Genomic DNA, 24,428 nt, shown 5'->3' with positions numbered 1-24,428 from the left:
CCTAACCCGGACAACGCTGGGCCAATTGTGAGCCGCCTTATGGGACTCCCAATCACGGCCGGTTGTTATACAGCCTGGAATCGAACCAGGGTCTGTAGTGACGTCTCCAGCACTGAGATGCAGTGCCTTAGACCGGTGCGCCACTCGGGAGCCCTCAGAGCCAGTTTCATCATAGCGCTTGATGGTTTTTGCGACTGCACTTGAACGAACTTTCAAAGTTCTTGAAATTTTCTGGATTTACTGACCTTCATGTCTTAAAGTAATGATGGACTGTCGTCTCGCTTTGCTTATTTGAGCTGTTCTTGGTCTTTTACCAAGTAGGGCAGTGGTACTGTAACTATTTTAACTATTTTCCAGTCATAATACATAATGATTCAATTCAATGTGTTTAATGCAGGTCTGAATCACTTCATTGAATATATCATCCCTGGACGGCAGATGGATGGCTGTTGAGCTGAAAGGCCGAAACAGAAAGCAACTGCTCAGCTACAGGGAACAGTTTGCTACTAGCCAATAATGTAGTCTCGTCGACATGGCTCGATTTATTGTTAAAATAAATGTAAATCTATTGACATTGAAAATGAGGGAGAAGAGCTGGAGAACAAGGTGACAGCTATGAACGAACAACCGCCAGAAAACCAGGAAGATGGCGGCGGGGAAATGCAGCTAGCTAACGTGGCTCCGGTGATCACAAAGTTCCAAGAGAAATGAACGGACAGACAAGTATATTTTTGAACTGCATGATGGGACTAGCTCACTTTGTCTTATTCGCCAGAAGGCAGTCAATTGTTTTAAACGAGCAAATTTAGAGTTACATTTCCAGTCACACTATGCCCACTTCGATAAAACATATCCACCTCAAAGCAACCTCAGAAACAACAACAACAGAGCAACTCAAAGGACAAATGATGGACAGATGTATCACTGTTGCAGAGAAAATAAGAGGCAACATATGAGATTGCTTGGATACTCGCAGGAAACAACAAGGCCTTCACAGACACGGAGATTGTCAAAAAAAAGTTTTTGGGCCTCAGCCAAAACATTGTATGCTGATTTCACAAACTAGGAAGCTATTTTAAAGCAAATTTGAAGGGACATCGGTAAGCAACTGATTACTGACATATCCATGGCGCCATGTTTTAGTGTTGCGCTAGAGGAAAGCACTGATCTAAGTGACATTGCCCAATTATGCGTTTGGGTCCGCTTCCTCTAAACGAGTCATTGAGATGGGAACTTTCATGTTTACTTCCCCTTCAGGGACCAACACGAGGAGAGGGTATTCTGTAAGCCATTGTTACATTATTTTATTGCTGATTTTAATAATATTGACTGGTCAGATCTGGCATCTGTGTGCGCTGAAGCACCACAAACACGCGAAGGAAGGAGAAGGGACTCATAGGCCTGATGAGAAAGAGAGGATATTCCTGAATTTGTTACATTTCATTGTTTCATTCATCAGGAAGCTCTTGCGGCTACACTCAGACTGTGGCTTTACAGAATGTGATGCAGCAAGTCATGAACATTATTATTATTGCGAGGGCACTGAATCACCGTCAACTCCGAGAGCTGCTGGAGGAAATACCAGACAGGATACGGCGACTTGATATTTCACAATGAGGTGAGATGGCTCTCGTGGCAGAGTTTTGGTTCCCAACGAGGTGAGATGGCTCTCGTGGCAGAGTTTTGGAAAGATTTCTCTCTCTCCTTCTTCAAATCCGTGAATTTGTTGTAAGCAAGGGGAGAAAGAGGAGCCAGAGCTGGATGATCCACAGTGGATATTAAAGCTTTTTAAAACTTCTGCCACCTGAACATGGTGAATCTCCAGCTCCAAGGGAAAGCTAGAACAATGGGTAAAACGCTGCGTGTTCACAGCATTTCAAAATAAAATCACTACACTGTTCATACCTGACAGTTTGTTCATTTCCCAAAACTCTCAGCGGTCACCACATCCAACCCAGACATACTAAAACATTTAGCTATGATGCAGAGGTGTGTTGGAAGAGTTGATGTTGGAGTCAAGATTCAAGGATATCATGGAGTACAAGGAGTTTTTCAACTTCATTGAGAACCCCTTTCATGTGCCAGTGTCCTCTCTGACCCCAGTCATCACAGCCCTCTGTCCTGACCGTGCTGGAATAGAGAGTGAGATGGTGTCCTCTCTGAGCCCCAGTCATCACAGCCCTCTGTCCTGACCGTGCTGGAATAGAGAGTGATAGTGTCCTCTCTGACCCCAGTCATCACAGGCCTCTGTCCTGACCGTGCTGGAATAGAGAGTGAGATGGTGTCCTCTCTGACCCCAGTCATCACAGGCCTCTGTCCTGACCGTGCTGGAATAGAGAGTGAGATGGTGTCCTCTCTGACCCAGTCATCACAGCCCTCTGTCCTGGCCGTGCTGGAATAGAGAGTGATAGTGTCCTCTCTGACCCAGTCATCACAGCCCTCTGTCCTGGCCGTGCTGGAATAGAGAGTGAGATAGTGTCCTCTCTGACCCAGTCATCACAGCCCTCTGTCCTGACCGTGCTGGAATAGAGAGTGAGATAGTGTCCTCTCTGACCACAGCCATCACAACCCTCTGTCCTGACCGTGCTGGAATAGAGAGTGAGATAGTGTCCTCTCTGATTACAGCCCTCTGTCCTGACCTGCTGGAATAGAGTGTAGTGTCCTCTCTGGGCCAGTCACCACAGCCCTCTGTCCTGACCTGCTGGAATAGAGTGAGAGAGTGGCGCTGCAGGAAAATGACACATGGCCAGGTGAACTAAGATCAGGTGTTACCCATTTCTGGAGCCTTGTCAGAATATCTACTTCTGAAGCAGTGTGTGCAAAAGGTGACATTTTTTTTGTCAGCACTTATTCATGTGAAGTGACATTTTCAACAATGAACATTGAAACAAAAACAGAGAAACAGACTGAACAAATGCACGCCTGTATTGCCTCACAAGGATGGCAACAGACTATACGTTTAGAATGAATTCAGTCAAGCAGCAGAAGGGACATTTTTGCTCTTCCAACTACTGTGTTAACCCTTAATATTGGTCTTATACATGTGATGATGCCTATTTGATGTGTGTATGTATATATTTGTGATGTGCTGTACATCAAATCAATTACATGTATTCTATTGATCTGAATTTGCTCTCAATTGATAATTGATAATATTGGAAGAAAAAGTACAACAAATTAAAGATCTGTGAGGCCCTCTGAATGATTGCCTCAACCCAAAGTGGCCCCCTTACAAAACATAACCCTATTTCAGTGTTGCTCACTATCTTCTGTATACCAACCCTTACCTTGTCACAACACAACTGATTGGCTCAAACAGATTAAGGAAAGAAATTCCACAAATTAACATTTTAACAAAGTTCACCTGTTATTTGAAATGCATTCCAGGTGACTACCTCATGAAGCTGGTTGAGAGAATGCCAAAAGTGTGCAAAGCTCTCAAGGGCGGCAGGGTAGCCTAGTGGTTAGAGCGTTGGACTAGTAACCGAAAGGTTGCAAGTTCAAATCCCCGAGCAGACAAGGTACAAATCTGTCGTTCTGCCCCTGAACAAGGCAGTTAACCCACTGTTCCTAGGCCGTCACTGAAAATAAGAATTTGTTCTTAACTGACTTGCCTAGTTAAATAAAGGTTAAATAAAGGTTAAATAAAGGTTAAATAAAGGTTAAATGCCTTTTTAAAAAGGTGGCTACTTTGAAGAATCTCAAATCTAAAATATGTCTTGATTTAACACCTTTTTTGGTTACTACATGATTCCATATCTTGTTTCATAGTTTCGATGTCTTCACTATTATTGTACAATGTAGACAATAAAAAAAAAACTCATTCAAATCCTTGAATGAGGTTTTATTTTTTTCTTAAAAAAAAATAAATAAGTAAAAAAAAAAATAACCTCATTCAAGGATTTGAAACTATGAAATAACATATGGAATCATCAAAATATATATATTTTTTTACCTTTTATTTAACTAGGCAAGTCGGTTAAGAACAAAATCTTATTTACAATGACGACCCACCCAAACCCTAACCCCGACGATGCTGGGCCAATTGTGCGTCGCCCTATGGGACTCCCAATCACGGCCGGCTGTGATACAGCCTGAAATCGAACCGGAGTCTGTAGAGACGCCTCTGGCACTGAGATGCAGTGCCTTCGACCACTCCGGAGCTCTGGTTCTTTTGACTGGTACTGTACGTTAAAGGTCAAATGAAGATGTTTTTATCTCAATATCAAATCATTTCTGGTTAACAATTACGTACCTGACTGCCATTGTTTTCAAAAATAGCTTCTTTGCAAAGAGCAATTTCTCAAGCAGAAATTTTACGAGGCCGGTCTGCAAGTGGTCTGAGTGGGGAGGGGAAAACTGAAAACTAGCTGTTATTGGCAGAGGTTTGGAACTCTTTCTTATTGGTCTATTGAATAATTTACACCAGGAAGGCCAAAACTCCATCCCACCAAAACAGGCTGAAATTTCAAGCGGTCTTTTCAAACAGCTCTTACACTAAGGATATTATCATAATTTTCTGAATTTCACAGTATGTTTCCTACCTTTATAGTGTGGAAATAAACTCAGCAAAAAAAGAAACATCCCTTTTTCAGGACCCTGTCTATCAAAGATAATTCATAAAAATCCAAATAACTTCACAGATCTTCATTGTAAAGGGTTTAAACACTGTTTCCCATGCTTGTTCAATGAACCATAAACAATTAATGAACATGCACCTGTGGAACGGTCGTTAAGACACTAACAGCTTACAGACGGTAGGCAATTAAGGTCACAGTTATGAAAACTTAGTCTGAGAGAGTCTGGACGGGGGAGAGTCTGGACGGGGGAGAGTCTGGACGGGGGAGAGCCTGGACGGGGGAGAGGAGAGGCTGGACGGGGGAGAGGAGAGGCTGGACGGGGGAGAGGAGAGGCTGGACGGGGGAGAGGAGAGGCTGGACGGAGGAGAGGCTGGACGGAGGAGAGGCTGGACGGAGGAGAGGCTGGACGGAGGGCTTGTAGGCTGGGGTAAGGCAGGTCCTCACCAGACATCACCGGCAACAACGTCGCCTATGGGCACAAACCCACCGTCGCTGGACCAGACAGGACTGGCAAAAAGTGCTCTTCACTGACGAGTCGCGGTTTTGTCTCACCTGGGGTGATGGTCGGATTTGCGTTTATCGTCAAAGGAATGAGCGTTACACCGAGGCCTGTACTCTGGAGCGGGATCGATTTGGAGGTGGAGGGTCCGTCATGGTCTGGGGTGTCACAGCATCATCAGACTGAGCTTGTTGTCATTGCAGGCGATCTCAACGCTATGCGTTACAGGGAAGACATCCTCCTCCCTCATGTGGCACTCTTCCTGCAGGCTCATCCTGACATGACCCTCCAGCATGACAATGCCACCAGCCATACTGCTCGTTCTGTGCGTGATTTCCTGCAAGACAGGAATGTCAGTGTTCTGCCATGGCCAGTGAAGAGCCTGGATCTCAATCCCATTGAGCACGTCTGGGACCTGTTGGATCGGAGGGTGAGGGCTAGGGCCATTCCCCCCAGAAATGTTCGGGAATTTGCAGGTGTCTTGGTGGAAGAGTGGGGTAACATCTCACAGCAAGAACTGGCAAATCTGGTGCAGTCCATGAGGAGGAGATGCACCTGCAGTACTTAATGCAGCTGGTGGCCACACCAGATACTGACTGTTACTTTGATTTTGCCCCTACCTTTGTTCAGGGACACATTATTCTATTTCTGTTAGTCACATGTCTGTGGGAACTTGTTCTGTTTATGTCTCAGTTGTTGAATCTTATGTTCATACAAATATTTACACATGTTAAGTTTGCTGAAAATAAACACAGTTGACAGTGAGAGGACGTTTCTTTATTTTTGCTGAGTTTATATGTAAAACACATGCCAAGGCAGCAGATAATCTTCCTGGGGTCCAGCAAAAATGTAAGGCAGTAATATACATTATAATACAATTTTTAAACATTAAATGCATTTTACAATATATTGTGCCCCACGGCCACTACTCTACTACAACACCATCCAGGCGTGTGTGTGTACAGCATGTGTTTGTTTGTACAGTGTGTGTGTGTGTGTGTGTGTGTGTGTGTGTGTGTGTGTGTTTACAGTATGTGTGTTTGCAGCATGTGTGTGTGTTTGTACCTCGCTGTTCCATAAGGTGTATTTTGATCAGTTTTTTTAAATGTTATTTTACTGCTGCAACAGTTACCTGATGTGGAATAGATTTCTCTGTAGTCATGGCTCTATGTAGTTCTGTGCTCCTCCCACAGTCTGTTCTGGACTTGTGGACTGTGAAAAGACCTCTGGTGGCATGTCTTGTGGGGTATGTATGGGTGTCTGAGCTGCGTGCTAGTTGTTTAAACAGACAACTCTGTTTTTAAGAATGTTTGCGCTTGATAACAAACAAACAAAGCACAGACTTATCTACCTTCTCAAGGAAAACATGTTGGAAAATTCCAACCTATATTTGATGGAGAAGACATGTTTTTGAATGATGTGCCATGCTGCTTTGTTGACGATATGACTGGGCAGCACAGATTACTGTTGGATTTGATCAGGCTGCTCCTCCTCACCGGTTCAGCCTGATCGAACTCGCTCAATCACGACAGAGATAAAAATGACTAATGCTGTCTCTTATTGTGAAAATATAATTTTTCAAGCAATCAATAAATTAAATGTTTATCACAGTGTTTACTATTTATCTATTTTTTTTATTCCGTTTTTTTTATTGATCTCTGATTTTTCCCTTCTTTCCCGTTCCCAGCAGCCTCAGCAGCCCCAGGTGAAGGCCCAGCCGCCCCAGCGGCCCCCTCCCCCTGCCTTCACCCCCCAGGCCGCCTCCGCACCCGGCAACCCTCCAGACAACCAGCCTCAACCAGGAAACCCCCCACCCATGGCCCCTCCCTCACAGGCACAGGGACCGCCTTACCCCACCTACCAGGGATACCCAGGGTGAATCAATACCTTTATTGTCCCAGTCAGCAGACTGTGTGAGAGTTGCACAACTGTTATTCGTCCGTTGTTCTAGTCACACTTCCATTGCTGTCTCTCTCTCTCTCCCCTTCTAACTATCCCTCCCCCTCTCTCTCCTAACTCTCTCTCTCTCCCCTTCTAACTCTCTCTCTCTCTCCCCTTCTAACTATCCCTCCCCCTCTCTCTCCTAACTCTCTCTCTCTCCCCTTCTAACTCTCTCTCTCTCTCTCCCCTTCTAACTATCCCTCCCCCTCTCTCTCCTAACTCTCTCTCTCTCTCCCCTTCTAACTATCCCTCCCCCTCTCTCTCCTAACTCTCTCTCTCTCTCCCCTTCTAATGATCCCTCCCCCTCTCTCTCCTAACTCTCTCTCTCTCCCCTTCTAACTATCCCTCCCCCTCTCTCTCCTAACTCTCTCTCTCTCTCCCCTTCTAATGATCCCTCCCCCTCTCTCTCCTAACTCTCTCTCTCTCCCCTTCTAATGATCCCTCCCCCTCTCTCTCCTAACGATCCCTCTCTCCCCTTCTAACTATCCCTCTCTCCCCTTCTAACGATCCCTCTCTCCCCTTCTAATGATCCCTCCCCCTCTCTCTCCTAACTCTCTCTCTCTCCCCTTCTAACTATCCCTCCCCCTCTCTCTCCTAACTCTCTCTCTCTCTCCCCTTCTAATGATCCCTCCCCCTCTCTCTCCTAACTCTCTCTCTCTCCCCTTCTAACTATCCCTCCCCCTCTCTCTCCTAACTCTCTCTCTCTCTCCCCTTCTAATGATCCCTCCCCCTCTCTCTCCTAACTCTCCCTCTCTCCCCTTCTAACTATCCCTCTCTCCCCTTCTAACGATCCCTCCCCCTCTCTCTCCTAACTCTCTCTGTCTCTCCTAACTCTCTCTCTCTCTGTATCTCCAGGTATGCATACCAGATGCCTATGGGTTATAACCCGTATGCAGCGTTCGGCCAGTACAACATGCCCCCCGCTATGCAGCCCAACATGCAGCCCTACGTCCCCTATCAGCAGGCCCCAGCACCCGGACAGGGGGGCTTCCCCGGGCCCCCCCCCCACACAGCAGCACCCCTACACCTACCAACAGCAGCCCCAGCACCCACCACATCAACCATACTACCCACAACAATAACTACTGTGTAAACTCTATCATTCCCTCTCTTCCCCCTTTTCATCCCTCCCCTCTGCTATCCATCCTCTAACTGACAGCAGAAACCGTGATACTGCCCTCTGCAATAAATTCTCTCCTTCCCTCCCTCCCTCCTTCTCTCCCTCCCTCCTCTCTCTCTCTCTCTCTCTCTCTCTCTCTCTCTCTCTCTCTCTCTCTCTCTCTCTCTCTCTCTCTCTCTCTCTCTCTCTCTCTCTCTCTCTCTCTCTCTCTCTCTCTCTCTCTCTCTCTCTCTCTCTCTCTCTCTCTCTCTCTCTCTCTCTCTCTCTCTCTCTCTCTCTCTCTCTCTCTCTCTCTCTCCTCTCTCTCTCTCTCTCTCTCTCTCTCTCTCTCTCTCTCTCTCTCTCTCTCTCTCTCTCTCTCTCTCTCTTCCCTTTAATCTATCCCATCACCCTTGTTTAATTCGTTTTTCATATCATTTTTCTAATTATTGTGTTGATTCTTTATTTAATTCCTAACTTCTCGTCCTGGTCTAACTGGCTTCCTGGTATGGGCTGGGCCTCTTTAGAACACTAAAAAATAAAACAAAATAACATTTTATTGTCACATACACCGGACATGTGCAGTGACGTGGTGTTTTGCAGGGTCAGTCATAGTAGTACGACACCCCTGGAGCAAATGAGGGTTAAGTGCCTTGCTCAAGGACACATTTTCACTGCTAGCTCTGAGGAGCCTCTCTGCATTCTGGGATGAGGGCGTAGTCTATAGGCATGATTCCTTATTTGGGAGCGGATGGATGGTCCCATACAATGTCACTGATTGAGGGACCGAAGGTTGTGTTCAGTAGTGCGAATGTACGACTTGAACAAATGTTCCTTGTCTGTTATCAAACCGTTTTGCCCAGCTCTGATCACCCAGCTAATTCCCTGGCGCTTCTATTACAACTATATCCTAGTTTTCTAATGAATAATACTGATGTACTGATCCAATGGAAACGGCCTGTCGGTTTTCTCATTTAGTTGAGGACCGTTGGAGATGCATTCTCTCCTACAATCAGAGTACGGCTGTAGATGCTTTTCTGGGATAAAGATGATTAGATACAGTGGCCTTCAGAAAATATTCACACCCCTTGACTTCCCTAATTTTGTTACAGCCTGAATTTAAAATTGATTATATCTAGTTTTTTTGTCACTGGCCCCCTCGAAGTGGAATCATGTCTTTTTTTTTTTTTTAAATACATTAAAATGCAAATGATTTCATAATGAAAAGTTGTATTGAGTCAGTATGTATTCAAACCCTTTATGTCAAGCTTAAATAAGTTGCATGGAATCACTCTGTGTGCAGTAAGAGTTTTAACATGATTGTTGAATGACTACCTCATCTCCGTACCCCAAACAGGTTAAAGTCCCTCAGTCGAGCAGGGAATTTCAAAAACTGATTCAACCACAAAGACCAAGGAAGTTTTACAATGCTTCGCAAAGAAAGGCACATATTGGTAGATGGGTAAAAAGAAAAAGAAGCAGACATTGAATATCCCTTTTGAGCATGGTGAAGTTATTAATTACACTTTGGATGGTGTATCAAGGAACCCAGTCACTACAAAGATATGTCCTTCCTAACTCAGTTGCTAGAGAGGAAGGAAACTGCTCAGGGATTTCACCATGTGGCCAATGGTGAATTCAAAGTGTTATGTTTGGGACAAATTCAAATCAAAACATTACTGAGTACCACTATCCATATTTTGAAGCAGAGGGGTGGCTGCATCATTTTATGGGTATGCATATAATCATGAAAGAAGTGGGGAGTTTTCAGGATAAATAAATTAACAGAATGGCTCTAAGCACAGGTAAACTCCTAGAGGAAAACCTGGTTCAGTTTGCTTTCCACCAGACACTGGGAGATGAATTCACCTTTCAGCAGGACAATAACCTAAAACACAATAACAAATTTACACTGGAGTGAATTACCAAGACAGTGCATGTTCCTGAGTGGCCGAATTACAGTTTTGACATGAATCTACTTGAAAACCTACGGCAAGTCCTGAGAATGGTTGTCTATCATTGCTCAACAACCAATTTGACAGAGCTTGAATCATTTTTAAATGAGTAATGGGCAAATGTTACACAATCCAAGTGTGGACGTGCATAGACTTACCCAGAAAGACTCACCGCTGTCGTCACTGCCGATGGTGCTTATACAAAGTATTGACTCGGGTGTGAATACTTATGTAAAATTAGATATTTCATTTTCAATCAAATTAGCAAAATGTCTAAAAACATGTTTTCACTTTGTCATGATGGGGTATTATGATGTCATGATGGGGTATTGTGATGTCATGATGGAGTATTGTGATATCATGATGGAGTATTGTGATGTCATGATGGGGTATTGTGATGTCATGATGGAGTATTGTGATATCATGATGGAGTATTGTGATATCATGATGGGGTATTGTGATGTCATGATGGAGTGAGAGGAAAAATCCATTTGATCCATTTTGAATTCAGACTGTTAAACAAAATGTGGAATAAGTCAAGGGCTGTGAATGCTTAGTGAAGGCTCTGTATATTATATATATATAAGAGTGTATGTGGTTAACCAAACAACAGACTGTTTCTCATTCGCTCTGTGGTTCTAATGTGATTAAACCCCTCTGGATACCATACCAGACACCTGTGTGCAGATTGCTGAGTGTACTTTATTCAGGAACATTGTCTTTGATCTTCAGAACCATAGACTTATACATTTTTATACCATTTATACTTCCTTGTCCAGTGTGCTGAAAGCTACAGATGTAGTTTTCCTGTAGTTAAAGGAAGTAGCCAGGAGAGGGCTGGCATGGCCCCGAGAGCAGTGCATCTTGCAAGACGGTTGGAACGGCCTCCACCAAAGGGATAGATACAGGACTCTAGTGTCCAAAAGCCAGTTTTAACATAGGCAGGTGCCATTGAGGACATCCACCATTTTGAAGTAGTCAACTGGGTGGGACTTCCTATGGGTTAATGAAGGATCACATAATTACATCCAGGTCACGAGGAAGGATCAGCCAATGAGTTGCACTTGTGAGCAAACATTCCATAACTGCTGGTGGCAGTAAATCACGGTCCTTGACTTTGTACCTGTTCAAACAACACACTCCAGGTGGCAGTGTGCACCCTTCCAGTTAGTTCACCAACTCATAGACGTGGTAGAAGAAAAGTGACTACGTGAAAATGGAGATATCTCAACGGCTCTGCGCTCAGACACGCCATAATGGGACAGGTACAATGATGCTATGTCTAAGTCCACATGGCTATTCACCTGTCTCACTTATTTACACACACACACATTACAGTCATTTAGCAGACGCTCTTATCCAGAGCGACTTACATTAGTGAATACATACATTTAATTTAATGCATTTTTTATTTTATTTTTGTACTGGCCCCCCTGGGGAATCGAACCCACAACCCTGGCGTTGCAAACACCATGCTCTACCAACTAGAAAACACACACACACACACACACACACACACACACACACACACACACACACACACACACACACACACACACACACACACACACACTCTCTTTCTAACACAGAGATTTGTTTTATTTAAATGTACCCCCAATCACACACCTAACCTCCTGAGCGTCTCCAGGTAAATTATTATGCAAATGAATTCCTCTGAGGTCATGATCTCATCCAATCACAATTTCCCGCTGGTGATTTCCGTCTCCAGATATATTAACTTGGTGTGTGTGTGTGTGCGCGCATTGACATAAACCTAGAAAACGTGTATGTGTGTGAGTCTGACAGATTGGCGCCCAGTGTGAGGTCAGCTCAGAATGACTCTGCGTCCATCTCTCTCCTCTCTCCTCTCTCTCCTCTCTTTCTCTCTCTCTCTCCTCTCTCCTCTCCCTCCTCTCTCTCTCCTCTCCCTCCTCTCTCTCTCCTCTCTCTCCTCTTCAAATACATCAAACACCTTAATAGGGGAGGACGGTACCGTGGTAACGACTGGAGCAGATGGTGGAATGGTATCAAATACATCAAACACCTTAATAGGGGAGGACGGTACCGTGGTAACGACTGGAGCAGATGGTGGAATGGTATCAAATACATCAAACACCTTAATAGGGGAGGACGGTACCGTGGTAACGACTGGAGCAGATGGTGGAATGGTATCAAATACATCAAACACCTTAATAGGGGAGGACGGTACCGTGGTAACGACTGGAGCAGATGGTGGAATGGTATCAAATACATCAAACACCTTAATAGGGGAGGACGGTACCGTGGTAATGACTGGAGCAGATAGTGGAATGGTATCAAATACATCAAACACCTTAATAGGGGAGGACGGTACCGTGGTAATGACTGGAGCAGATGGTGGAATGGTATCAAATACATCAAACACCTTAATAGGGGAGGACGGTACCGTGGTAATGACTGGAGCAGATGGTGGAATGGTATCAAATACATCAAACAGATGGTTTCCAGGTGTTAGATGTCATTCCATTTGATCCGTTCCAGACATTATTATGAGCCGTCCTCCCCTCACCAGCCTCCACTGAGACAAACACAAACTCCGTTGACATGGGACACGCCCCCTACGATCTCATTTCCTGCCTCAGAATAACCAATCAATACATGGATCCAGAAAAAGGTGATTGAAACCGAAAGACTTGTGTTTGCTCCCGACGCTCATAGGTATAACACGCCCAGGCTTTAGCTCTGACTCACACTCTGACTCACATACTGACTCACACTCTGACTCACACTCTGACTCACACACTGACTCACATACTGACTCACAGACTGACTCACACTCTGACTCACACACTGACTCACATACTGACTCACACACTGACTCACACACTGACTCACACTCTGACTCACACACTGACTCACACTCTGACTCAAACTCTGACTCACATACTGACTCACACTGACTCACACACTGACTCACACTCTGACTCACACTCTGACTCACATACTGACTCACACTCTGACTCAAAAACTGACTCACATTCTGACTCACATACTGACTCACACACTGACTCACATACTGATTCACACACACACACTGACTCACACACTGACTCACATACTGACTCACACTGACTCACATACTGACTCACACACTGACTCACATACTGACTCACACTCTGACTCACACACTGACTCACACTCTGACTCACACACTGACTCACACACTGACTCACACTCTGACTCACATACTGACTCACACTCTGACTCACACACTGACTCACATACTGACTCACACTCTGACTCACATACTGACTCACACACTGACTCACACTCTGACTCACATACTGACTCACACTCTGACTCACACACTGACTCACATACTGACTCACACACACACTGACTCACATACTGACTTACACACTGACTCTCACACACACACTGACTCACACACTGACTCACATACTGACTCTCACACTCTGACTCACACACTGACTCACACACTGACTCACACTCTGACTCACACACTGACTCACATACTGACTTACACACTGACTCACACACTGACTCACATACTGACTTACACACTGACTCACACACTGACTCACATACTGACTCACACACTGACTCACATACTGACTCACACTCTGACTCACATACTGACTCACACACTGACTCACATACTGACTCACACACACACACACTGACTCACACACTGACTCACATACTGACTCACATACTGACTCACACACTGACTCACACACTGACTCACACACTGACTCACACACTGACTCACATACTGACTCACACACACACACTGACTCACACACTGACTCACATACTGACTCACACTCTGACTCACATACTGACTCACACACTGACTCACATACTGACTCACACTCTGACTCACACACTGACTCACACACTGACTCACATACTGACTCACACACACACACACTGACTCACACACTGACTCACATACTGACTCACACTCTGACTCACACACTGACTCACATACTGACTCTCTCACACACACACTGACTCACACACTGACTCACATACTGACTCACACACTGACTCACACACTGACTCACACACTGACTCACACACTGACTCACACACTGACTTACACACTGACTCACACACTGACTCACACACTGACTCACATACTGACTTACACACTGACTCACACACTGACTCACACACTGACTCACACACACACTGACTCACACACACACTGACTTACACACTGACTCACACACTGACTCACACACTGACTCACATACTGACTCACACACTGACTCACACACTGACTCACACACTGAGTCACACACTGACTCACACACTGACTCACATACTGACTCACACACTGACTCACACACTGACTCACACACTGACTCACATACTGACTCACATACTGACTCACACACTGACTCACACACGGACTCACATACTGACTCACACACTGACTCACACACTGACTCACACACTGACTCACACACTGACTCACACCCTGACTCACACACTGACTCACACACTGACTCACACGGCTTTCTAATAGGTTTTATATCATATGTGGGTCTATGTCTGAGCCTTGGGGAGATGAGGCCAACACTCAGCCTCCTTCCCTGCCCGCTGTGCCTACCATACTATACCACTAGACTAGCAGCTGTCAACTAGAGAGATAGATGGATACATAGAGGGAGAGAGAATTTTGTTCGCGTGCGTTTCAGATTCAGTGCAGTGAGAGCTGCTGTTGTGTTTGAGAGAGAGAGAGAGGCATCTTGTGCACCGTGCAGATGACTGACATAGAACAGTGGGAGGCGGCCGGGGGAGACGGCCGGGGGAGGCGGCCGGGGGAGTCGAACGGGGGAGACGGCCGGGGGAGACGGCCGGGGGAGACGAACGGGGGAGACGAACGGGGGAGGCGGCCGGGGGAGGCGGCCGGGGGAGACGAACGGGGGAGACGAACGGGGGAGGCGAACGGGGGAGACGAACGGGGGAGGCGGCCGGGGGAGACGGCCGGGGGAGACGGCCGGGGGAGACGAACGGGGGAGACGAACGGGGGAGGCGGCCGGGGGAGGCGGCCGGGGGAGACGAACGGGGGAGACGAACGGGGGAGGCGGCCGGGGGAGACGAACGGTGACGTCTCCCTCAAGAAGATGTCTAAAATGGCCTGACCGCAGCCTCTCAGGTGAGATTTGACACGGACACACCTCTTGAGGAGCTCCCGGTAAATGGATCAGCTCCCACAAGGTAAAACAACACACTCTATTTATTAACGTGGCAAATAATATTTTACTCTGTCGTTGTCCACATCCTGTAATGATGATGGTGTTGTTGTTGTTTATGTCGCTCGGCTGTCGATGCTTCGGGTTTTGCAGTTTTTATAGATAGGCCTATATACATGGGTTAGTCAGCCCCCCCCCCAGTTAAATTACTTTATGTTATTTTCATAACGAGGGCTGACAAACAAGCCCACATGGTCAGTCAGATATTATTAATAAATGTTTACTAAATGTTGACAAACACCGGATAACAGTTTTGCTTGTTCTGAACAATTCAGGTTCACAAGTTTTGCTGAATGGGCACCGAATAATTAGGTCAAAAGGCAACTGAAATACTTGATCAACCAGCTGTGACAGTGTGCTGCTCTGGTCCAGCTGAGATAGAGGTAGAGAGAAGGAGGGAGACCGAGAAGGGTAAGGAGGGAGGGAGGGAGGGAGGGAGGGAGGGAGAGGGGTAAGGAGAGAGGGAGGTAGAGAGAGGGAGGGAGACTGAGAGGGGTAAGGAGAGAGGGAGGGAGGGAGACCGAGAGGGGTAAGGAGAGAGGGAGGGAGGGAGACTGAGAGGGGTAAGGAGAGAGGGAGGGAGGGAGACAGAGGGGTAAGGAGAGAGGGAGGGAGGGAGGGAGACTGAGAGGGGTAAGGAGAGAGGGAGGGAGGGAGACTGAGAGGGGTAAGGAGAGAGGGAGAGAGGGAGATTGAGAGGGGTAAGGAGAGAGGGAGGGAGGGAGACTGAGAGGGGTAAGGAGAGAGGGAGGGAGGGAGACTGAGAGGGGTAAGGAGAGAGAGAGGGTGAGAGATCGGAGAGATAGGTTTGGTAGAAAGCCCAGTGAAGGCTGTGAGAGAGAGGGTGAGAGATCGGAGAGATAGGTTTGGTTGAAAGCCCAGTGAAGGCTGTGAGCTGGAGGTCATTAGGGGTCAAACATAATGTATATTAGCTCAGCCAGGCTACGGGAATAACACACACACACACCTACAGTGCATTCAGAAAGTATTCAGACTCCTTCCCTTTTTTTTTAAACATTTTGTTAAGTTACAGCCGTATTCTAAAATTGATTAAATAATCAAAAAAATCCTCATCACTCTACACACAATACCCCATAATGACATCACAATACCCCATAATGACATCACAATACCCCATAATGACATCACAATACCCCATAAAGACATCACAATACCCCATAAAGACATCACAATACCCCATAATGACATCACAATACCCCATAAAGACATTACAATACCCCATAAAGACATCACAATACCCCATAAAGACATCACAATACCCCATAATGACATCACAATACCCCATAAAGACATTACAATACCCCATAATGACATCACAATACCCCATAAAGACATCACAATACCCCATAAAGACATCACAATACCCCATAAAGACATCACAATACCCCATAAAGACATCACAATACCCCATAAAGACATCACAATACCCCATAAAGACATCACAATACCCCATAATGACATCACAATACCCCATAAAGACATTACAATACCCCATAATGACATCACAATACCCCATAAAGACATCACAATACCCCATAAAGACATCACAATACCCCATAAAGACATCACAATACCCCATAATGACATCACAATACCCCATAAAGACATCACAATACCCCATAAAGACATCACAATACCCCATAATGACATCACAATACCCCATAAAGACATCACAATACCCCATAAAGACATCACAATACCCCATAAAGACATCACAATACCCCATAAAGACATCACAATACCCCATAAAGACATCACAATACCCCATAATGACATCACAATACCCCATAAAGACATCACAATACCCCATAAAGACATCACAATACCCCATAAAGACATCACAATAACCCATAAAGACATCACAATACCCCATAAAGACATCACAATACCCCATAAAGACATTACAATACCCCATAATGACATCACAATACCCCATAAAGACATCACAATACCCCATAAAGACATCACAATACCCCATAAAGACATTACAATACCCCATAATGACATCACAATACCCCATAAAGACATCACAATACCCCATAAGACATCACAATACCCCATAAAGACATCACAATACCCCATAATGACATCACAATACCCCATAAAGACATCACAATACCCCATAAAGACATCACAATACCCCATAATGACATAACAATACCCCATAAAGACATCACAATACCCCATAATGACATCACAATACCCCATAAAGACATCACAATACCCCATAAAGACATCACAATACCCCATAATGACATCACAATACCCCATAAAGACATCACAATACCCCATAATGACATCACAATACCCCATAAAGACATCACAATACCCCATAAAGACATCACAATACCCCATAAAGACATTACAATACCCCATAAAGACAAAGCAAAAAGAGCTTTTAGCTCAGGTGCATCCTGTTTCCATTGATCATTCTTGAGATGTTTCTACAACTTGATTGGAGTCCATCTGTGATAAATTCTATTGATTGGACATGATTTGGAAAGACAAACACCTGTCTATAAAAGGTAGAGCTCTGAGACAGGATTGTGTCGAGGCACAGATCTGGGAAAGGGTACCAAAAAATGTCTGGAGCATTGAAGGTCCCCAAGAAAACAGTGGCCTCCATCATTCTTAAATGGAGAGGGTTTTGTACCACCAAGACTCTTCCTAGAGCTGGCCGCCCGGCCAAACAGCAATCTGGGGAGAAGGATCTTGGTCAGGGAGGTGAACAAGAACCTGATGGTCACTCTGACAGAACTTTAGAGTTCATCTGTGGAGATGGGAGAACCTTCCAGAAGGCTCTCTCCTCTGGCACAGGGGCACCTGTTGGATAAGCAGAATGATGGCGCACCGTCCTAAACACACACACACACAATCACTCACACACACACACACGATCCCTCACACACACACACACACACACACACACACACACACACACACAATCACTCACACACACACACACAATCACTCACACACACACACACAATCACTCACACACACACACACACACACACACACACACACAATCACTCACACACACACACACACACAATCACTCACACACACACACACACACACAATCACTCACACACACACAATCACTCACACACACACACACACACACACACACACACACACACACACACACACACACACACACACACACACACACTGGTCCCTGCATCCCACCTTCATCCGTCACACTCTAACGAGTGTGTCACAGTTTCTGCAGAGTTCAGCTCTCTTCTCCTTAGAGCATCCCATAATGTCTGTTACCATAGTGATCAGCTGAACCCATATGCTCCACTCTCCTCCTCCTGCCGATTCTAAACCTGCCCTCTTTTCCATCCCTCTCTCTCTTAATCATCACTCTGTTCTTCACTCATTCTCCCCATCTCTTTGTCTGTATCCTTTCTCTCTCCCTCCCTCTTTCTCAGTCTCTCATTGGCCGGAATGTGGTTTTTCACACCAGTGAGATCCAGAGCTCAGCTCGGAATTCTGGGAATATTGCTGCCAGCAGATTGGATGATGCTTCCCACAGCTGCTGTTACTAACGCCTGAATAAACACACACGCACGCACGCACGCACACACACACACACACACGCACACACACACACACATACACACACACCCCTACCTAGACCTGACCAGGAGAAAGAGAGAGGCAGTATTAGCTATTATATGGGCTCTACAAGTCACATTAAGTAGGTGTGTGTGTGTTTCAAGGAGGATGTCTGCAGCGGTGGTCCCAGAATCCTCAGGGCTGAGGTCATGTGATGAGTTATGCCCATCCCCATCATCCATCTTCAGCCCCCCCCATCGCCACAGAGGAGGAGGAGGGTCGCCATGACAACAGGAGGGTAGAGCAGCAGGTGATGGATGAGTTGTGCTGGCGATGCTATAGGTCAGATACAGCAGGTGAGACGACTGGACGCCTGGGTTAAGGAACGTCGTGTGATGTCACTGTGTGATGTCACTGTGTGATGATTTGTCACGAGGTGTCTAACAAAAACGAGTCAGTAACCAGGGGCAACCAGTCAGGAAGAGAAGGAAGGCAGCTGTACTATCCACCTGTACTACGTACAGCCCTAGGTATCACTGTTGTGTATGTTTGTTTGTCAGACTGTGATCATATCATTTAGCACGGTTAAGCAGGGCTTGCACTTCATTGGTTAATGTGGTTGTTGTTGTGTTTCAAAACACTTCATTGGTTAATGGCGTTCAGGTAGCGCTGAGTGAATACCGACATTTCTGTATTTTTGTTTATAAACAACTAATTGACCGACGTCCGTTCAATTAAGTGAATTCCATTTTGTTTGTTCTTCTGTGAGCTCAATGATCAGTTTCTCTAGAGATAAATCAGATCCAGTCCGAACTGAGAGAGTTGTAGTTTCCAACAGGCCAATATTGTACATAGTTTAGCTCAGAAAACATGGTAATTAAACTACAATAACCATAATCATTACAGCATTCAACCCACATAATGCAGACTGGATTTCATGTTGAAAAAATTATTAAAACTGAAAATTATTTTTTCATAATCGAACCGAAACCGAACTCAAAAATAACTTATTGCTCAGCACTAGTTTCAGGCCACTTCATTGGTTAATGTTGTTGTTGTGTTTCAAGCCACTTCATTGGTTAATGTTGTTGTGTTTCAAGCCACTTCATTGGTTAATGTTGTTGTGTTTCAAGCCACTTCATTGGTTAATGTTGTTGTGTTTCAAGCCACTTCATTGGTTAATGTTGTTGTGTTTCAAGCCACTTCATTGGTTAATGTTGTTGTGTTTCAAGCCACTTCATTGGTTAATGTTGTTGTGTTTCAAGCCACTTCATTGGTTAATGTTGTTGTGTTTCAGGCCAAAGGCAGGTTAGTGTGAAGCATGGCTGTGTGTGATCCTCCCCACCACCCAGAACAGCCAGGTAACACACACACACACACACACACACACACACACACACACACACACACACACACACACACACACACACACACACACACACACACACACACACAAACAAATAATGTGATGCTTGATGTTTCAGAGCTCTGCCACCATGCTGCCAGGTTGCCATGACAATGAGGTAGAGCAGAGCAAAGAGCCAAAAGTGTCCACGCTAATCATCTCAGACACCAGTCAGGAATAAACAGGCTCTATTGGGATTGACCTGCACACCCCTCTCTCTCTCTCTCTGTCTGTCTGTCTCTCTCTCTTCGTCTGTCTGTCTGTGAGTGTGAGACCGAGAGAGAGAAACTGATTGGCCGGCAATGATGTTAGAAATTATGTCACGATGATGTCATGGTAATACAATCGTGTCATGGTGATGTCATCTTAAAGGGGCAGGAGGATGCTGTTGAAACTGGAGCAGGACTTTATATAGACAGGTGTGTGCCTTTCCAAATCATTTACATTTACGTCATTTAGCGGACGCTCTTATCCAGAGCGACTTACAGTAGTGAATGCATATAGTTTATACAATTTCATACATTTTTTCATACCTTTTTTTGTTGTTTTTTTTTCTGTGCTGGCCCCCCGTGGGAATCAAACCCACAACCCTGGTGTTGCAAACACCATGCTCTACCAACTGAGCTACAGGGAAGGCCATGTCCAATCAACTGAATTTACCACAGGTGGACTCCAATCAAGTTGAAGAAACATTTCAAGGATGATCAATGGAAACAGGATGCACCTGAACTCAATGTCGAGTCTCATAGCAAAGGGTCTGATTAGTAAATAAGGTATGTCAGTTTTTTTTATTTTATTTCTAAATATGCAAACGTTTCTAGAAACCTGTTTTCGCTTTGTCATTATGGGGTATTGTGTGTAGACTAATGAGGAAAAAAACAATTTAATAAATTTTAGAGTAAGGCTGTAACGTAAAAGTGTAAAAAGTCAAGGTGTCTGAATACTTTCCTGAAGACACTGTAAGGAGAATATAAGTATTATATATTTTCACAGTGTTTAATATATATTTATTTGTACTGGAAGATTCACAATAAAAACGTTCTCTCTCTCAGGTGGTTAAATGTTCCTCCCCAGTAGTTCTCTCTCTCAGGGGGTTAAATGTTCCTCCCCAGTAGTTCTCTCTCTCAGGGGGTTAAATGTTCCTCCCCAGTAGTTCTCTCTCTCAGGGGGTTAAATGTTCCTCCCCAGTAGTTCTCTCTCTCAGGGGGTTAAATGTTCCTCCCCAGTAGTTCTCTCTCTCAGGGGGTTAAATGTTCCTCCCCAGTAGTTCTCTACGGTATGATGTGTTGTTCTCTCTCTCAGGTGGTTAAATGTTCCTCCCCAGTAGTTCTCTCTCTCAGGGGGTTAAATGTTCCTCCCCAGTAGTTCTCTCTCTCAGGGGGTTAAATGTTCCTCCCCAGTAGTTCTCTACGGTATGATGTGTTGTTCTCTCTCTCAGGTGGTTAAATGTTCCTCCCCAGTAGTTCTCTCTCTCAGGGGGTTAAATGTTCCTCCCCAGTAGTTCTCTCTCTCAGGTGGTTAAATGTTCCTCTCCAGTAGTTCTCTCTCTCAGGGGGTTAAATGTTCCTCCCCAGTAGTTCTCTACGGTATGATGTGTTGTTCTCTCTCTCAGGTGGTTAAATGTTCCTCCCCAGTAGTTCTCTCTCTCAGGGGGTTAAATGTTCCTCCCCAGTAGTTCTCTCTCTCAGGGGGTTAAATGTTCCTCCCCAGTAGTTCTCTCTCTCAGGGGGTTAAATGTTCCTCCCCAGTAGTTCTCTCTCTCAGGGGGTTAAATGTTCCTCCCCAGTAGTTCTCTCTCTCAGGGGGTTAAATGTTCCTCCCCAGTAGTTCTCTACGGTATGATGTGTTGTTCTCTCTCTCAGGGGGTTAAATGTTCCTCCCCAGTAGTTCTCTCTCTCAGGGGGTTAAATGTTCCTCCCCAGTAGTTCTCTCTCTCAGGGGGTTAAATGTTCCTCCCCAGTAGTTCTCTCTCTCAGGGGGTTAAATGTTCCTCCCCAGTAGTTCTCTACGGTATGATGTGTTGTTCTCTCTCTCAGGTGGTTAAATGTTCCTCCCCAGTAGGGTGTAGGATGTGTGTTCATGCATGTTTTTATTTAGTGGATATAACAGTGTATGCAGCATCAACAGTATAAATGTAGGAGTGCGTGCATGTGTGTCTGTCTGTCTGTTAACCGCTCTCTGTGGTTCTCAGGGCGAGGACCTGCCTTCCCAGTTTGGTCACATGACTGTGAGCTGCCAGTCATTGGCGGAAGCGCCGCCTCTATACCCTCCCTTAACTCTGTGTGGGAGGGGCTAAGTCTACACCGCCCCTCCTCCTCCTCACAACCCCCCCAGCTACTGCCAACCCCCTCCAACCCAGGTAGGAACAACACAACACCATCATCATAATAGAACAGAATCATGGAATGAGAACAGAATCATGGAAAGATAGAACAGAATAATAGAATGATAGAACAGAATCATGGACTGATAGAATCATAGAATGATAGAACAGAATAATAGAACTGAATAATAGAATAGAATCATAGAACAGAATAGAATGATAGAACAGAATAATAGAATGATAGAACAGAATAATAGAATGATAGAATGATACAACAGTATAATAGAATGCTCCATGTGTTGACATGATGTTTAACTCTGTACTGTATTACTACTCAGCACTCCAAAGACCTGCCACACCTACCCAGACCACACAGCCTACAGGTACACTGCTGTGTGTGTCCACATGCGTGTGAATGTGTGTAGCAGTAGGGAGGGGGGCCGTTACACTGTAAGAGATGTAGTCTGAGGTCTCACAGTGAACCGGTCTCTTTCCCTGCTGCTTCTACTCTACAGAAAGAGAGGGGAAAAAGAGAGCTCTGAATTGCTGCTAGTCCTCTACTTGTCAGCTATAACAACGATTGATACAGCTTTGAATTAACGTTTAACAAACAAGCAATTCATTTATGTGTTGGGTGTTTATATCTGTGTTGCGTGTTGTGTTTGGGGTGTGTGTGCGTACTCTCGTCGCAGCCAATCAGCAGCAAAGCTACCAGGGGATGATGGAGTTGCAGCTGCTTCCGAGCCAAGCCCAAAGCATGCTGGGATGGCGAAGCGTGATTCATCACTCCAGAGAATGCGTTTCCACTGCGCCAGAGTCCAATGGCGGCGAGCTTTACACCAATCCAGCCAAGGTTGGCATTGTGCATGGTGATCTTAGGCTGATGTGCGGCTGCTCGGCCATGGAAACCCATTTTATGAAGCTCCTAACAAACAGTTGTTGTGCTGACGAGGCTTCCAGAGGCAGTTTCGAACGCGGTAATGAGTGTTGCAACAAAGGACAGACGATTTTTACTGCCTACGCACTTCAGCACTTGGCGGTGCCGTACTGTGAGCTTGTGTGGCCTACCACTTCGCTGTTGAGCCGTTGTTGCTCCTACACATTTCCACTTCACAATAACTGCAGCTCTAACAGTGCAGAAATTTGACAAACTGACTTGCTGACACTGACTCGGTACCGGTACCCCCTGTATATAGCCTCATTATTATTTTATTGTGTTACTTTAGTTTATTTGGTAAATATTTTCTTAACTCTTCTTGAACCGCACTGTTGGTTAAGGGCTTGTAAGTAAGCATTTCACGGTAAGGTCTACCCTTGTTGAATTCGGCGTATGTGACAAAAAAAGTTTGATTTGATTTGAAAGGTGGCATCCTATGACGGTGCCATGTTGAAAGTCACTGAGCTCTTCAGAAAGGGCCATTCCACTGCCAATGTTTGGCTATGGAGATTGCATGGCAGTGTGCTCAATTTTATACAACTTACAGCAACGAGTGTGTCTGAAATCCACTAATTTGAAATCCATCCAAATCCACTAATTTGAAGGGCTGTCCACATACTTTTGGCCATGTAGTGTACAGTGCATTCAGAAGGTATTCAGGCCCCTTGACCTTCTCCACATTGTGTTACGTTACAGCCTTATTCTCAAATGGATTAAACAAAACATTCTCAATCTACACACCATACCCCATAATGACAAAGCGAAAACCGGTTTTTAGATTGTTTTACAAATTCTTGAAAACAGAAATACCTTATTTACATAAGTATTCAGACC

General features: G+C 45.2%; 1 protein-coding gene across 3 annotated transcripts in view; it reads left to right on the top strand.

Moving 5' to 3' along the window:
* LOC115175338 (programmed cell death 6-interacting protein) overlaps nt 1-8,305 on the top strand; it is a 33,504-nt gene extending 25,199 nt beyond the window's left edge. For 2 of the 3 annotated variants that reach the window (XM_029734545.1, XM_029734543.1), the window contains exons 17-18: nt 6,767-6,954; nt 7,876-8,305. In XM_029734545.1, coding sequence (XP_029590405.1) covers nt 6,767-6,954; nt 7,876-8,113 — 426 coding nt within the window. In that variant the 3' untranslated portion in view covers nt 8,114-8,305. The remainder of the gene's footprint in view (nt 1-6,766; nt 6,955-7,875) is intronic. The other variant, XM_029734544.1, reaches the window with a different exon arrangement.
* Nucleotides 8,306-24,428: the final 16,123 nt, after the last annotated feature.

Source organism: Salmo trutta, chromosome 36 (assembly GCF_901001165.1).
Source record: "Salmo trutta chromosome 36, fSalTru1.1, whole genome shotgun sequence".
Lineage (NCBI taxonomy): Eukaryota > Metazoa > Chordata > Actinopteri > Salmoniformes > Salmonidae > Salmo > Salmo trutta.
Note: the sequence above shows the minus strand (reverse complement) of the source record. Positions and strands in the feature narration are given on the sequence as shown.